Genomic DNA, 14961 nt, shown 5'->3' on the forward strand with positions numbered 1-14961 from the left:
TTGAAATACTTCTTTGGCGTTAGCTAAGATTGTTGACAATCGTCCAGGAGTGACGTCTTCATCTTTTTTACCGTCCACCGTCATTGCATGAATGGAATGCCAATCTAAGTTTATCTTCCTGATCCATTCCCGTCCCAATAACGGTGGTCCACCATTTGGCAGTATGTAGAGATACAATTTCTGTATTTTCTTGCCGTTGTATTCGACAGGCACCCTTATTTTTCCTCTGGGGTATACTTTTTGCCCCGTATACGTCGTCAAGACGATGGATGTCTCTCTCAAGGGTATGTGTGAAAATAGCCGCTCGTAGTCTCGTCGATTCATGACGGTTAGCGCTGATCCTGTATCCAATTCTATTTTAACTTGGGACCCTGCTATCGTGAGGGTGACCCAAATGGTTCGGTGATCCTCTTTTGCGATTACATCGTGAAGTTTGAGACAGCTTAGTCTCCTGTTTCTGGATTCACTATCGCTCATCTGGTCTTCGGATCTACTGTCCGTCATCTTTTGTACTTTCTTGTACGGTTCCTTAGTAGCCTTTTTGTTGTCGCTGGTCTTCTTCCCAGACCTGCAAACTCGTGCAATGTGTCCAATCTTCCCGCATTGTCTGCATATTTTGTCTTTGGACCAGCAGTCCTTCTGGTCATGGTTAGTTCTGCCGCAGCGATAACATTTTGCAAATCCCCGTGTCATTTCGTGGGTGCCGTATTCCTGTGGTTTTCGTTGAATTTCTGCAGCTCCCCTGGCTGCTGCTTCATACGATACTGCCACGCTGAAAGCCTTATCTAGCGTCAGCTCTTTTTCTGAGAGTAACTTCTTCTGTGTTCCTTCACTCAGGAGTCCACAGACAAATTTGTCCCGTAGGGTATCTGCCAGTCCTGCTCCGAACTGGCAGTGCTTTGATAGCTTGCGTAGTTCCGTAAGATACTCAGCATTGCTCTCATCTTTGTGCTGAGTTCTCCTGTGGAATTTAAATCTTTCTGCTATCAACAGCGGTGCAGGGTTTAAGTGTTCCTGTAGGACAGCAACAATTTCGTTAAAACTCTTCGCCTTCGGTTTGGCTGGAGTAATCAGGTCCCGCAATAGGCCGTACGTTCTAGCGCCCATTAAGTTTAGCAATATCGATGCCTTTTTCCCCTCCGCTATTCCGTTTGCCTCGAAATATACCTCGACTCTTTCCACATACGTGGTCCAGTCCTCTAATGTATTATCAAAAGCAGTGATACGGCCAGTCTTCGGCATCTTGCAAATCTAAAATGGCGCCTCCCGCGCTTTGCCGCCTTCCCCGATTTAACAAAATGGCGCCTCCCGCGCTTTGCCTTCTTCCCCGCTGTTGTTAGCGCTGCTTTCCATGGTTTCTTGCGCGTTAAATATTGATTCTTTTTCTTTTATTATTTTCCCGTCGTGGAGCGGACCCTCTGGGACACTTCCCTCTTCTTAGGTCCGAACGCTGCCCGGCTTCGAAGCACCGGCCGCGCCCTGTGTGCTCCCCCCTCTCTCTCTCTCTCTCTCTCTCTCTTTGCTTCCCAACTCGCTGCCCGGCCCCGTTGAAAAGCCACCCGATTGAGCTTCAGCCCACCGCAGCCCAGGAAGGATCAGAGCACTACCTGCCACCAGCCCGATTTAGCTGGGAAACCACAGACCGAGGAACCCAGCCTGGCTCTGAACAGTCTCTCCTGCAAGTTTTCAAACCGATGATTGACGGTCGACGCCCGTTTCTCGAGTTTCTTTGGACTCTTTTTTTTCTTTCTTCTGGCTCCGACCTTCAACAACGTCGTCTGAGGTGCTGCCGAGTTGCAGGTAAGTTTGTTTCTTACTCGTCGCCAGTGTTAAGTCCGTGAATGATTGAGACACGGACCAGCAGGAGTGAAAACAAACAAGTCTTTACTGGTGGAAGTCAATAGTGAAACTAACAAACAGAGGTTCTCTAGCGCCTTTTATACAGGGGTGGTCACTGCCGGTACTGCAGTCTGAGACCAGTTATTCTCTTAAAGGTACATACACAACAGGTAGCACACTTGCCTCTGAGTCAGGAGGTTGTGGGTTCAATTCCCACTCCAGGGACTTGAGCAAATAAAGCTAGACTGACACTCCAGCGCAGTGCTGAGGGAGTGCTGCACTGTCGGAGGTGCCGTCTTTAAGATGCGACATTAAACCGAGGCCCCGTCTGCTCTCAGGTGGATGTAAAAGATCCCATGGCACTATTTCAAAGAAGAGCAGGGGGCGTTAACCCTGGTGTCCTGGCCAATATTTATCCCTCCACCAACATCATTAAAAAAATTATCGGGTCATTATCACATTGCTCTTTGTGGGAGCTTGCTGTGCGCAGATTGGTTGCTGCGTTTCCTACTTTATAACAGTGACTACACTTCAAAAAAGTACTGCAATGGCTCTAAAGCGCCTTGGGACATCCGGTGATTGTGAAAGGCGCTATAGAAATGCACATCTTTCTTTCCTTGACAATTTTTTTTTCTTCATGTTGCTTCTGGGTTCTTTTGCCAATCACCCTCAATCTAAGTCCCCCAATTATTGTTGATGGACCCTTTTTCCCCAGCCACTGGAAGATGTTGAGTCAATAGTGCCTGGCCCCCCCAGAATCTATTCTTTGTGGGAGTGACTGGAAGGGGGCGGACTACAACTCCCAAAGTGCACCGCGCCGCGCGCATGCTCAGCGCGCAGTGGGAACGAGTTGCCATAGAGACGGGGCCTGCAGAGCCTGAGGTAAAAGAAAAACCCATTTAAATTAAAATAAAAGTGTGAGAGCCGCGGATCGCGCTTTGGAGAATCAGCGGAGGGGTGTTCTGTTTGGCCCACGGGGGTTGCCGCCTGCTGCTGGAGCCCGAACCCGAACCGGAGCCTAACGCGAGCCCCAGGCTTGGGGCCTACTCTGCCTCAGCCCTTACAACAACAACGTGTATTTATACAGCGCCTTTAACGTAGTTGAACATCCCAAGGCGCTGCACAGAAGTATTTTTAAGACAAAAAATTTGACACCGAGCCACATAAGGAGAAATTAGGGCAGGTGACCAAAAGCTTGGTCAATGAGGTAGGTTTTAAGGAGTGTCTTAAAGGAGGAGAGAGAGGCGGAGAGGTTTAGGGAGGGAATTCCAGAGCTTAGGGCCCAGGCAGCTGAAGGCACGGCCGCCAATGGTGGAGCGATTAAAATCAGGGATGCTCAAGAGGCCGGAATTAGAGAAGCACAGATATATCGGGGGGGTTGTGGGGCTGGAGGAGGTTACGGAGATGGGGAGGGGTGAGGCCATGGAGGGATTTCAAAATAAGGATGAGAATTGTGAAATCGAGGCGCTACTTAACCGGGAGCCAATGTAGGTCAGCGAGCACAGGGGGTGATGGGTGAACGGGACTTGGTGCGATTCAGGACACGGGCAGCCGAGGCCAATTCATTTAATATATTCAAGAAGAAGTTGGATATATTTCTTGAGGCTAAAGGGATCAAGGGATATGGGGAGAAAGGAGGGACAGGGCACTGAATTTGGATGATCAGCCATGATCTCATTAAATGGCGGAGCGGGCTCGAGGGGCCGAATGGCCTACTCCTGCTCCTATCTTCTATGTTTTGGATGACCTCAGGTTTACGTAGGGTGGAATGTGGGAGGCCAGCCAGGAGCGCGTTGGAATAGTCAAGACTAGAGGTAACAAAGGCGTGGATGAGGGTTTCAGCAGCGGATTAGCTGAGGCAGGGGCGGAGACGGGCGATGTTATGGAGGTGGAAATAGTTCTTCGTGATACTGCAGATATGTGGTTAGAAGTTCATTTCAGGGTCAAATATGACACCAAAGTTGTGATCAGTGTGGTTCAGCCTCAGACAGATGGATGGAGTCAGTGGCTCGGGAACGGAGTTTGTGGCGGGGACTGAAAACAATAGCTTCGGTCTTACCAATATTTAATTAGAGAAAATTTCTGCTCATCCAGAACTGGATGCCGGACAAGGAGTCTGACAATTTAGAGACTGTGGAGGGGTCCAGAGAAGTGGTGGTGAGGTAGAGCCGGGTGTCGTCGGTGGAAACTGACACTGTGTTTTCAGATGATGTCGCCAAGGGGCAACATGTAGAAGGGAAATAGGAGGGGGCCAAGGATAGATCCTTGGAAGGACACCAGAGGTAACGATGCAGGAGCGGGAAGAGAAGCCGTTGCAGGTGATTCTCTGGCTACGATTAGATAGATAAGAATGGAACCAGGCGAGTGCAGTCCCACCCAGCTGGACGATGGTGGAGAGGCGTTGGAGAAGGATGGAGTGGTCAACCGTGTCAAGGGCTGCAGACAAGACAAGAAAGACGAGGAGGGATAGTTTACCCTTGTCACAGTCACAAAGGATGTCATTTGTGACTTTGATGAGAGCCATTTTGCTACTGTGGCAAGGACAGAAACCTAATTGGAGGGATTCAAATATGGAATTGCGGGAAAGATGGGCACGGATTTGGGAGGTGACAACACATTCGAGGAAAGGGAGGTTGGAGATGGGGCGGTAGTTTGCAAGGACGGAGTGATCAAGCGTTTTTTTGAGGAGAGGGGTGATGACGGCAGATTTGAAGGAGAGGGGGACAGTACCCGAGGAGAGAGAACCGTTAACAATGTCAGCTAACATGGGAGCCAGAAAAAGAAGTTGGGTGGTCAGCAGTTTGGTGAGAACAGGGTTGAGGGAGCAGGAAGTGGGTCTCATGGACAAGATGAGCGCGGAGAGGTCATGAGAGGAGATCGGAGAAACTGGAGAAAGATGTGCGTTCAGGGCTAGGGCAGGGGGAAACCATAGAGGAAGTTTGGCCCGGTGGGCTAGGGGAAGGAATGGAAGTGGCAGAGGCAGCTGATTAAATGGTCTCAGTCTTGGAGATGAAGAAGTCCATGAGCTCCTCACACTTGTTGTTGGAGGTGAGGGTGGAGGAAATGGGGAGAGGGGTTTAAGAAGACGGTGAGCAGTAGAGAATAGGAGCCGGGGTTTATCTTTGAATTCCAGAATGATTCTGGAATAGTGAGCAATTTTGGCAGACGAGTGCAGGACCCGATAATGCTTCATGTGGTCCAGCCAGATCTGGCGGTGACTGGCTAAACCAGTTGTTCGCCATATCCATTCAAGTCTGCGTCCCTTGGACTTAAGGGAGCGAAGATGAGGGCCATACCAGGGGGAGCGGCCAGGGTGAGAGAGAGTGATTGTTTTAATAGGGACGAGGGCATCAAAGATGATGGTGAGGGTGTGGTTGAGCAGATTGGTAGCTGCAGAAATATCATGGTGAATGGAGGGACTAAGGCTGGACAGTTGGGATTTCGTAAGTGCAGTTGTAAGAGAGGAGAGAGTTTTTTCCAGGGGCGGACACAGAAGGAAGTGGGGTTGGGGGGGGGGGGGGGGGTAGGGTGGAAGGGGGGTGTGGGTGGAGAGCGATACGAGGAAGTGGTCAGAGATGGTCTTATCTGCGATTGACATGATGGGGGTAGCGAGGCTCCGAGAGATGGCAAGGTCGAAAGGGTGGCCGTGAATATGGATTGGGGAGTTTACATAGAGGTAGAGATTAAGGGAGGATAGGAGGCGAGTGAACTCAGAGGAGAGAGAGCGTGATGAATTGAGATGGAGGTTGAAATCACCGAGGATGAGAAGTCATTCTGTGCAGAGGCTGAGGGAGGAGAGCAGTGAAGATATCTCGGTAATAAAATTTTTATGGTACTTGGGTGGGCGGTAGAGAACAAGAATTTTAAATGAGAGGTGACGGGTGGAATAAGGTGAGATGCTCAAAGGAGGAGAAAGTGCCGGAGGAGTAGGGGGACAGACCCAGGTGTGATTTGGTGACGAGAGCCACACCGCCACCACAGCGGTCTGGACGGGGCAAGTGGTGGAAGGTATAGCCAGGCGGGGAGGCTTCATTTAAGGGTAAGGTGTCATCACCCCTCAGCCAAGTTTCCGTCAGGGCCATGATGTCGATGCAATCATCCACGATAAGCTCATGGATGACGAGGGCCTTGTTCGCAAGTGAACGGACATTCTGGAGGGAGATGCGGAGAGGGCCGGTGATGGCTGCCCCACTGCCAGTGTCCACAGGGTCAGCGCTGGGGGGGGGGGGGTTTGAGTTGGATGGGGAGGAGATTGGCAAGATTTGCCCCCAGTGGGTGCGCTGGGCGGGAAGGTCGGCGAGAGTCGGATGGGACAGTTGGGGTTGTTGGCCATAAGGCGGCAGTGACGAGATCCTCGATGGGCCCTTCGTAGGCTGATGAGAGGCACCGAGGGAAGCTGTGGGCTTATCGAAGAGGGAGCCAGGCCTGGGACGGCAGCAGGAGAGGAGGAAGGTTGAAGAGTAATGAAGGATTGGGGTAGGGATTTGGGAGAGCGGAGTGTCCGAGAGAGGAGAGATGAAAGGCATGACGAGAGGAGAGCGGTCAGGTTCAACCTGCCTGGCCCCTTCTACTGATAGAAATCTTTAACCTATTGCATTTATATTGCTTGATTACATATATAATATTGCATTGTTGCCTTTATTTTATATTATTTTTATATACAAAACTTATTTATTGTGAAAGAAAAGAAAGATTTACATTCCTGTAGCGCCTTTCACATCCTCAGGTCGTCCCAAAGCACTTTACAGCCAATGAAGTACTTTTTGGAGTGTAGTCACTGTTGTAATGTGGGAAACACAGCAGCCAATTTGTGCACAGCAAGCTCCCACAAACAGCAATGTGATAATGACCAGATAATCTGTTTTTAGTGACGTTGATTGAGGGATAAATATCGGCCCCAGGACACCGGGGAGAACTCCCCTGCTCTTCTTCGAAATAGTGGCCGTGGGATCTTTTACGCCCACTTAAGAGAGCAGACCGGGCCTCGGTTTAACGTCTCATCTGGAAGACGACGCCTCCAACAGTGCAGCACTCCCTCAGTACTGCCCCACCGACAGTGAGGCGCTCCCTCAGTATTGCCCCTCCGACAGAGTGGCGCTCCCTCAGTACTGACCCTCCGACAGTGCGGCGCTCCCTCAGTACTGACCCTCCGACAGTGCGGCGCTCCCTCAGTACTGCCCCTCCGACAGTGCGGCGCTCCCTCAGTACTGCCCCTCCGACAGTGCGGCGCTCCCTCAGTACTGCCCCTCCGACAGAGCGGCGCTCCCTCAGTACTGCCCCTCCGACAGAGCGGCGCTCCCTCAGTACTGCACTGGGAGTGTCAGCCTGGATTATGAGCTCAAGTTTCTGGAGCGGGACTTGAACCCAGGACCTGCTGACCCAGGGGCGACTGAGCTACGGCTGACATTGCTCTGAAATATCATGTTGTGGACAGAAAAATACTTAAGCCCTTTCTAACAAACCAAGATTTGGGGCTGAAAGAAACACTTTGCATTCATATAGCGCCTCTCCTAATCTTATGAATGTGCCCCTTTAGTTCTCGGTCCCCCCACCAGAGGAGCTGCTGCTTCCTCGGGGCCCTATTTGAAAGTGGAGGTGCAAGCCCCAAAGTGAGTGAGGATGTGGAGACCAGGGCCGATCTTAACAACTGGGTCTCATTTGCATGAATTCACCTGGAGTCCTGCCCGAACTTGATCAGATCCAGTACCTGGCCGGCGGGCAGACACGAGCAGGAATTCGGAGGAGCGTCACGTGGGGGAGCCGTGGGCAAGGGGGAGGTATTCCTCGCCCACAAGGAAACCTAAGTAAAATGTGGAAGCCTGGACCTCCTGTGGTCCCACGTTCCCCCTCCCAGCAGGTCTGGTCTGACGGGGAAACTGTCACTGATCCTCCACTCAGGGCTCCGGCGAAAATTGCATATCGGGTCCCAGTTACAAATCAGACTCCGATCTGTATACCCTGTCAGCCTTGGCTCAGTGGCTAGCACCCTCGCCTTTGAGTCATAAGGTCATGGGTTCAAGTCCCACGCCAGACACTTGAGCACAAAAATCTAGGCTGACACTCCCAGTACAGTACTGAGGGAGTGCCGCACTGTCGGAGGTGCCATCTTTCAGATGAGCCGTTAAACCGAGGCCCCATCTGCTCTCTCAGGTGGACGTAAAAGATCCCACTATTTCAAAAAGAGCAGGGGAGTTCTCCCCGGTGTCCTGCACAACATTTATCCCTCAATCAACGTCACTAAAACAGATGATCTGGTCATTATCACATTGCTGTTTGTGGGAGCTTGCTGTGCGCAAATTGGCTGCCCTATATTACAACAGTGACTACACTTCAAAAGTACCTCATTGGCTGTGAAGCGCTTTGGGACGCCCTGAGGTTGTGAAAGGTGCTGTAGAAATGTGAGTTTTTCTTTACTTTTTTAAAGATTGACCCTGTTGTCTTCCTGCAGCAGGGGGATTTTGTATCCTCACTGCAGCACCTGCCTCATTCTATTTATTTATTTACACGCTGCAGAGACGCAGAAAATATATTTATATATATTCTTTTCTCCATTTTCCTTGTTGCAGGGACGGTAATTATGGCAACCGGTCACCTTCCTAGTAAAGTCACCGTGTTTGAGAGGGAGAAGAGCGGAGTGGTGTATCGCATCCCCTCGCTCCTCTACCTCGATAAGAACAAAACCTTTTTAGCGTTTGCAGAGAAACGAGCCTCTGCCCGAGATGTGGATGCTAAGATTCTGGTGTTGAGAAGAGGGAAACTTCACAAAGGATCAGTGAAGGTATGCACCATTCGCGGTAGAGACTCCTCGCGAGCGTCCCGCCCAATTCAAAGCGGCACAGATAGTTTTTTGAAACAGAGAAAGGGTACGGCAGTCTAGGTGGTTACGTTACTGAGAACCTGTGTACAAATCCCAACAGGGCAATTTGAGAATTTGAATTCAGTTTTAAAAATCTGGAAATAAAAATCTGGGATCAGTAAAAGTGACCGTGAAGCGGTCGGATTGTCGTAAAACTGGTTCACTCATGTCCTTCAGGGAAGGAAACCTGCCGTCCTTACCCGGTCTGGGCTTACATGTGACTCCAGTCCCCACACCCAACGTGGTTGACTCTTACCTGCCCTCTGGCGCGGCCCAGCGAGACGCTCGGTCGTATCACCACCACCTTCTCAAGGGGCAACCAAGGATGGGCAGTAAATGCCCGCCTCGCCAGTGACGCCCACATCCCCAGGATCAATTGGTCTTTTAAAGCTGTTTTTTTCTGACATGTTGCCTGAAATTCACAAGCACAGTAAAGGCCCAAACAAACAGCGATTATACTCTGACTGACCTACGAAATTAGAATTCAATAAATCTGGGCTGGCTCCAGAGAAAACCTGACCATCAAAGCTGCCGGATTGTCATCAAAACCCAGCTGGCTCACTGACGCCCTTCAGGGGAGGGAGTTTCCACCCCTACCCTGCCTGAACTCGACCTGACTCCAGTCCCACACTACGTGACTGACTCTTGTGCTCTCTGAAGTAACCTGTTCAGCGGTTCAAGGCGGCGGCTCACCACCACCTTCTCGGGGCAACTAGCGATGGGCAATAAATGCCGGCCTTGCCAGCGACGCCCACATCCCAAGAATAAATAAATAAACCTCAGGGCCGTTTCTACACCGCTTCCCCACAGGGAATACCTGAGCAACAGCCTTAGAGCAGACCAGCCACTAAACGTCACAATGGTGTTCTGGATCCCAGCCTACCTACGGGCAATGGCACGGGAGGTCGGCTAGTGCATATGAATAATAATTTTAAAACCCGTGTTTTATAAAATTTGTTTTATTTCCTCGTTTCTTCATAAGTAGCGCCCTCCCCCCCCACCCCCCCGGAAATGGTCACCAATGTTCCCCTTAATTTTTATTTCGTGCGCGGTACCTTTAAGTGGATGCGCAGCCCATTCAAATTTTCGCATGTGCGTGGGACCTCCAGGTCACTGCGCGGCTGCGCAGCTTAGCGGGAACGTTGGTGGTCACTCCCTTCTCCCGCCAGCCACTGCGATGTGCTTGGGCCGGGATAACTTGTCCAACGTGTTGAAAGTAGCGAGACACCCCGTCCCCAGCGAAGGGGCAAGGGCCATCGTCCAGGGTACCCGCAAGGTTGGAGCGCACAGGAGTGAAGATGAGGCAAATCTGGGCGCACTCATTAGGTGACACCAGGCTTGGGATTTTTACAGCCTGTAAATTGTAGGAGGCGAGGATGTCGGGGGGGGATGACGGGGGGAGGGGAGGATGACGGGGGGGGGGAGGGGAGGATGACGGGGGGGGGGAGGGGAGGATGACGGGGGGGGGAGGGGAGGATGACGGGGGGGGGGGAGGGGAGGATGACGGGGGGGGGAGGGGAGGATGACGGGGGGGGGAGGGGAGGATGACGGGGGGGGAGGGGAGGATGACGGGGGGGGAGGGGAGGATGACGGGGGGGGAGGGGAGGATGACGGGGGGAGGGGAGGATGACGGAGGGAGGGGAGGATGACGGGGGGGAGGATGACGGGGGGAGGGGAGGATGACGGGGGGAGGGGAGGATGACGGGGGGAGGGGAGGATGACGGGGGGAGGGGAGGATGACGGAGGGAGGGGAGGATGACGGGGGGAGGGGAGGATGACGGGGGGAGGCTTGGCGTTGCCCAAAGGAATGAGGACCAATTCACCCAAGCATTGGAGAGCAGAGTTGTGGAGAGACATAGTGCTGGCGCCAGGATCACCGTGGATTGGCTGTGCGCTGGCGATCGTGAATTAGGCAGAAATTGGAGAGTGAACGGTAGCTGCTGCAGGAGCCTCGCGGCTGGAAGTGTGTGGTGATAGCAGTGTCATTGGTCGCTATGATGTGCCCAGGGTGATCTGCAATGGCACGGTGTAGACTGGTAACTCCCTGTGGTGGATTAGGACAGTGGTATGGTGTGCTAGCGTAATGTACCACCCCCCCCCCCTCCCATTCCCCTTTCACCCCACCCATTCCCCACATCTGCCTTTCACCCCCCCCCGCACCCCACTCTGGTACAGAATCTGCGGGGGATAACCTGTGACCTGATCGAGTTGTCTTTCCCGTTCCCAGTGGGAAGACGCGATACCGTTGGAGACGGCCAGACTGCCGGGCTACCGGACCATGAACCCATGCCCGGTGTACGAGCGGGAACGCGGAACAGTTTACCTGTTTTTCGAGTGCATCAAAGAAGGGGTGTCGGAGGCGTGGCAGATTTGGTGCGGGAAGGATGCCACCAGGCTCTGCTACGTGCTGAGCCGAGATGCTGGGGCCAGCTGGAGTGCGCTGACGGACCTGACGGGCAAGGTCATCGGCGAGCGGATCTGCAAGTGGAGCACGTTTGCGGTGGGGCCGGGCCACGGCATCCAGACGCAGCTCGGGAGGCTGGTGGTGCCCGCCTACGCTTACATCATCAGGCGGAGGTGCTGCCTGGTCCCGCCTTGGCTCTGCACGGAGCCGCACTCGTTCTACTTCTACAGCGACGACGGCGGGGACAGCTGGAGGGTGGGGGAGCCGATAACCAGGTACCGGGCGATGGAGTGCGAGCTGGCGGAAATCACCATTGCTGATGACTGCCACGTGCTGTACTGCAACGCCCGGACAAGCATCCGGCACAGGATGGAGGCGGTCAGCCTGGAGCCCGGCCGCTTTGAAATTGTCCGCCTGGCCAAAGGGCTGGCGGAGACGAGGGGTGGGTGCCAGGGAAGCGTGGTGAGCTTCCACGCCCCAAAAGCAGCCGCCGGCATCCCGCCCAAGGGGGTGAAGCCCGGAGAGCCGGACCCACGGGGCAGGACATCCTGGCTCCTGTACACACACCCGACTGGTGAACCTGACTGTTTGTGTTACAAACGCAACCGGACCAACCTGGGCGTTTACGTCAATCCGGTGCCCCTCCAGACCCAGCATTGGCACGGCCCCTGGGTCATCCAGACCGGGCCCAGCGGTTACTCCGACCTCACCTACCTCGACGGGGGTGGCAGCCTTCGCTTGTCTGTACGAGTGCGGTGTCACATCGTACTGCGAACAAATCGCCTTCTGTCTCTTCACCGTCGAGGACGTGCTGAAGAACGTCTTTTAGTGGCATAACCAGCGACGAGATAGACGGAAGGGCAATTCTTCGCTTGGCTTCGAGAAATGATCCATCTTTTCTACATTCGGAGATATCACTCCCAAATCTTAAGAGCAGTTGTATTTATGTGTGTATGTTTACATGTAATGCATGCCTGTGTAGGCGAGCATGCATGCAATGTGCATGCGTGTGTTTTGCTTTAATTTTCTTCCCTTTTCTGAAGGTACCTATTCCTTGCAAGAGCTCTGGCAGCCCTCTGGTACCTCACACAAGCAGCTTATTTTTTTATGCATGAACCTAGACAATGCGTGATATTTGATCATAGCGGCATCACAGTCAAGACCGATTCTGTCTACACCTGACATCCCGTACTGTCCAGCAGGGGGGTCACTGGATGGCCATCCGGAGCAGGAACCCCGGCTGATTTTTCCCCTCCCTCACCGAGGACAAAGTGTAGCCCCCTCCCCAGGTACAGCTCAAGTAACAGTGCACATCAGCCGTGGAAATTGTGGGACAGTAGCAGTTACTCAGCGAGCCATCGGGGGAGCTAGAGTGGGAATATACTGTCGTTTCTTTTGGTGTGTGAGGGATGTTGGTGTTTACCTGTGGAATATATTCTATTTAAGGCCCCCTCCTCCCACCCATCCTGACCCATCCTCAGCGTTGAGCATTCCCAGCTGGGGTATAACACAAGTTAGGTGCAGAGAAAAGCCCTCTGTACATAGAAAGGACTTGCATTGCTACAGCGCCTTTCACGACCTCAGGACTGTAATGATCAGTAACATGTCATTCTAGAATGGTACACTAGGTGGAGCTGTATGTTTAGTAGTGGGCTACCCACAAGGCAGTAGTCAAGATGGATGCCTGTACACTAGTCCACATGGCTGAATAAATGACTAGCTCAAGCTAGCTGTTCATAATGAAAACGTCTATTTATTTATTTATGAACATAACAAGGACGACCCAAAGCGCTTTACAGCCGATGAAGTACAATCCCCACTGTTTACAGTGGGTGCGTTAGCGGGCGAATCGCGTTAACACCGTCAGCATTGGACGGTGCATCGTCCTTTAGAGGCACCGAAAGACACAACGGGAACAAGGAAGGAAACAAACTGATGACAGGATTCCACTCCTGTCCCCACGGTTATGGTTAACAAAACTTACAGTGGAAAGGGATCCACCAAGGGATTTTCCATGTTCCCAAATTACCCATTGAAGGATCGGGAGCTGGTAAAATGCAGGAGGGACAGGATTTCTTAAATCTGCAGCAGTCACTGGTAACTGAGCCAAGGCTGGGATTCTAGTTCAGAACAGGTGATTGTTAAATGAGAGATCATGGGCTCAGAATCATCCATGGACTCACCCCCATAGAGTATTGACTCTTCAACCCCTTTTAATTTTAAACACCTCTTATCAAATCTCCCCTTAACCTTCTCTGCTCCAAGGAGAACAATCCCAGTTTCTCCAGTAACTGAAGTCCCTCGTGCCTAGTAAATCACCTCTGGACCCTCTCCAAGGCCTTGCCAATCCATGTTGCATGATGTTCACTGTTTATAATAGGAACTATCCCAGCTTTACTCTGCATATACTATACACAGGGACAGCATCTAGTGATAGTACAGTGAGCTTGCCAATCACACCATCGCCTGCACATTTCCTGCTGTCTGTCACAAGCCATGGATTTTTTGTGTTGCTGCGGTGAATTTTTCTCTGTTGCTGAGTGGATATGGAAGATATTCCAGGGAGTGATGCAGTACTCGGACCACTTGTCTGGATATAGAAGCACTGGAGAAGGTGCAAAAAAGATTCACACGGTTGGTACCAGAACTGAGAGGTTATCCCCATCAGGAAAGACTGAACTAGAAAAAAAGGTGAGGGGTGACCCGATAGAAGTCTTTAAAATTATTAAAGGGTTTGGTAGGGTCAACATAGAGAAGATGTTTCCACTTGTGGGGAGACCAGAACTAGGGGTTGTAAATATAAGATAGTCACTAATAAATCCAACAGGTAATTCAGGAGAAACTTCTTCACCCAGAGAGGTGAGAATGTGGAACTCGCTCCCACAGGGAGTGCTTGAGGCGAATAGTATCGATACATTTAATGGGAAGTTAGATAAACACAGGAGGGAGAAAGGAACAGAAGGTTATACTGATAGGGTGAGGTGAAGAGGGGTGGGAGGAGGCTCGTGTGAAGCATAAACAACGGTTGGGTCGAATGGCCCGTCTGTGCTATAAATTCTATGTCTTCTATTTTGCCCCCCTCACACTGCAGGAGATTGGGATGGGGAAAGTTACTCTCTGGAGGCACGACCTGGGTCAGACACAGGCGGCCCCGTTTCCCACTAATAGCCTCTGCGAGGCTGTGAATTGGTGGCAGAATGGGAACCGACTGTTTTCTTCAGTGGGCCCCTGCCCCACTCGGGCCATCCGTCCACCTTTACAGACATTCTCAAAACTCATCGGTTCCGCCGTATGTTCAATCACCTCTCAACCCTCCACAATTGAAATTCTGGCGAAGTCTATCATTACCCCACTCCAGGAAACTTGGCCCCGCTCTGTGGGATTGCCTATTCTGTTTCAATGTACCTCCTTCCATTTTATCCTGCTGTTAATCTGTGTATCTCTTGTTCTTCAGTATAAAGACTTTGATATAAACATGAAATAAAATATCTATCAAACTGTGAAAGTTTATTGAACCTCCCTCGAGAGCCTGAATCCCAGCCACACTTGTCTTTGCTGACTGACTGACTGCCCCTCCAGTCTGTACAGCAGGTGTACAAACTAACCAGGTGCGAATAACCGGCTTGCATTGTATGAGAGTTCAGGGTGCATAGGCTAGGCTTGTATTCACTAGAATATAGAAGATGAAGGGCTGATCTAATGGAGGTGATTAAGATGAAAAAATTAAGACTTGCGTTTCTCCAGCACCTTTCACCACCTCGAGACGTTCCAAAGCTTTACAGCCGATGAAGTACTTTTTGAAGTGTAGTCACTGTTGTAATGCAGGGAACGCGGCAGCCAGCGTATTTACGAGTGGTAACTT

The 14961-nt window shown here is 51.7% G+C and overlaps 1 protein-coding gene across 1 annotated transcript; it reads left to right on the forward strand.

Annotated features, from left to right (window-relative positions):
• Positions 1–1865: 1865 nt before the first annotated feature.
• LOC147112176 (sialidase-3-like) lies at positions 1866–14705 on the forward strand. The gene is given in 4 exon segments (XM_085999801.1): positions 1866–3046; positions 8406–8617; positions 10923–11819; positions 11821–14705. Coding segments are annotated over 3 exon segments (1206 nt in total). The 5' UTR covers positions 1866–3046; positions 8406–8416; the 3' UTR covers positions 11929–14705.
• Positions 14706–14961: the final 256 nt, after the last annotated feature.

This window comes from Somniosus microcephalus, chromosome 10, assembly GCF_052327205.1.
Source record: "Somniosus microcephalus isolate GS21.2 chromosome 10, FLI_Smic_1.0, whole genome shotgun sequence".
In the NCBI taxonomy this organism is placed as follows: Eukaryota; Metazoa; Chordata; class Chondrichthyes; order Squaliformes; family Somniosidae; genus Somniosus; species Somniosus microcephalus.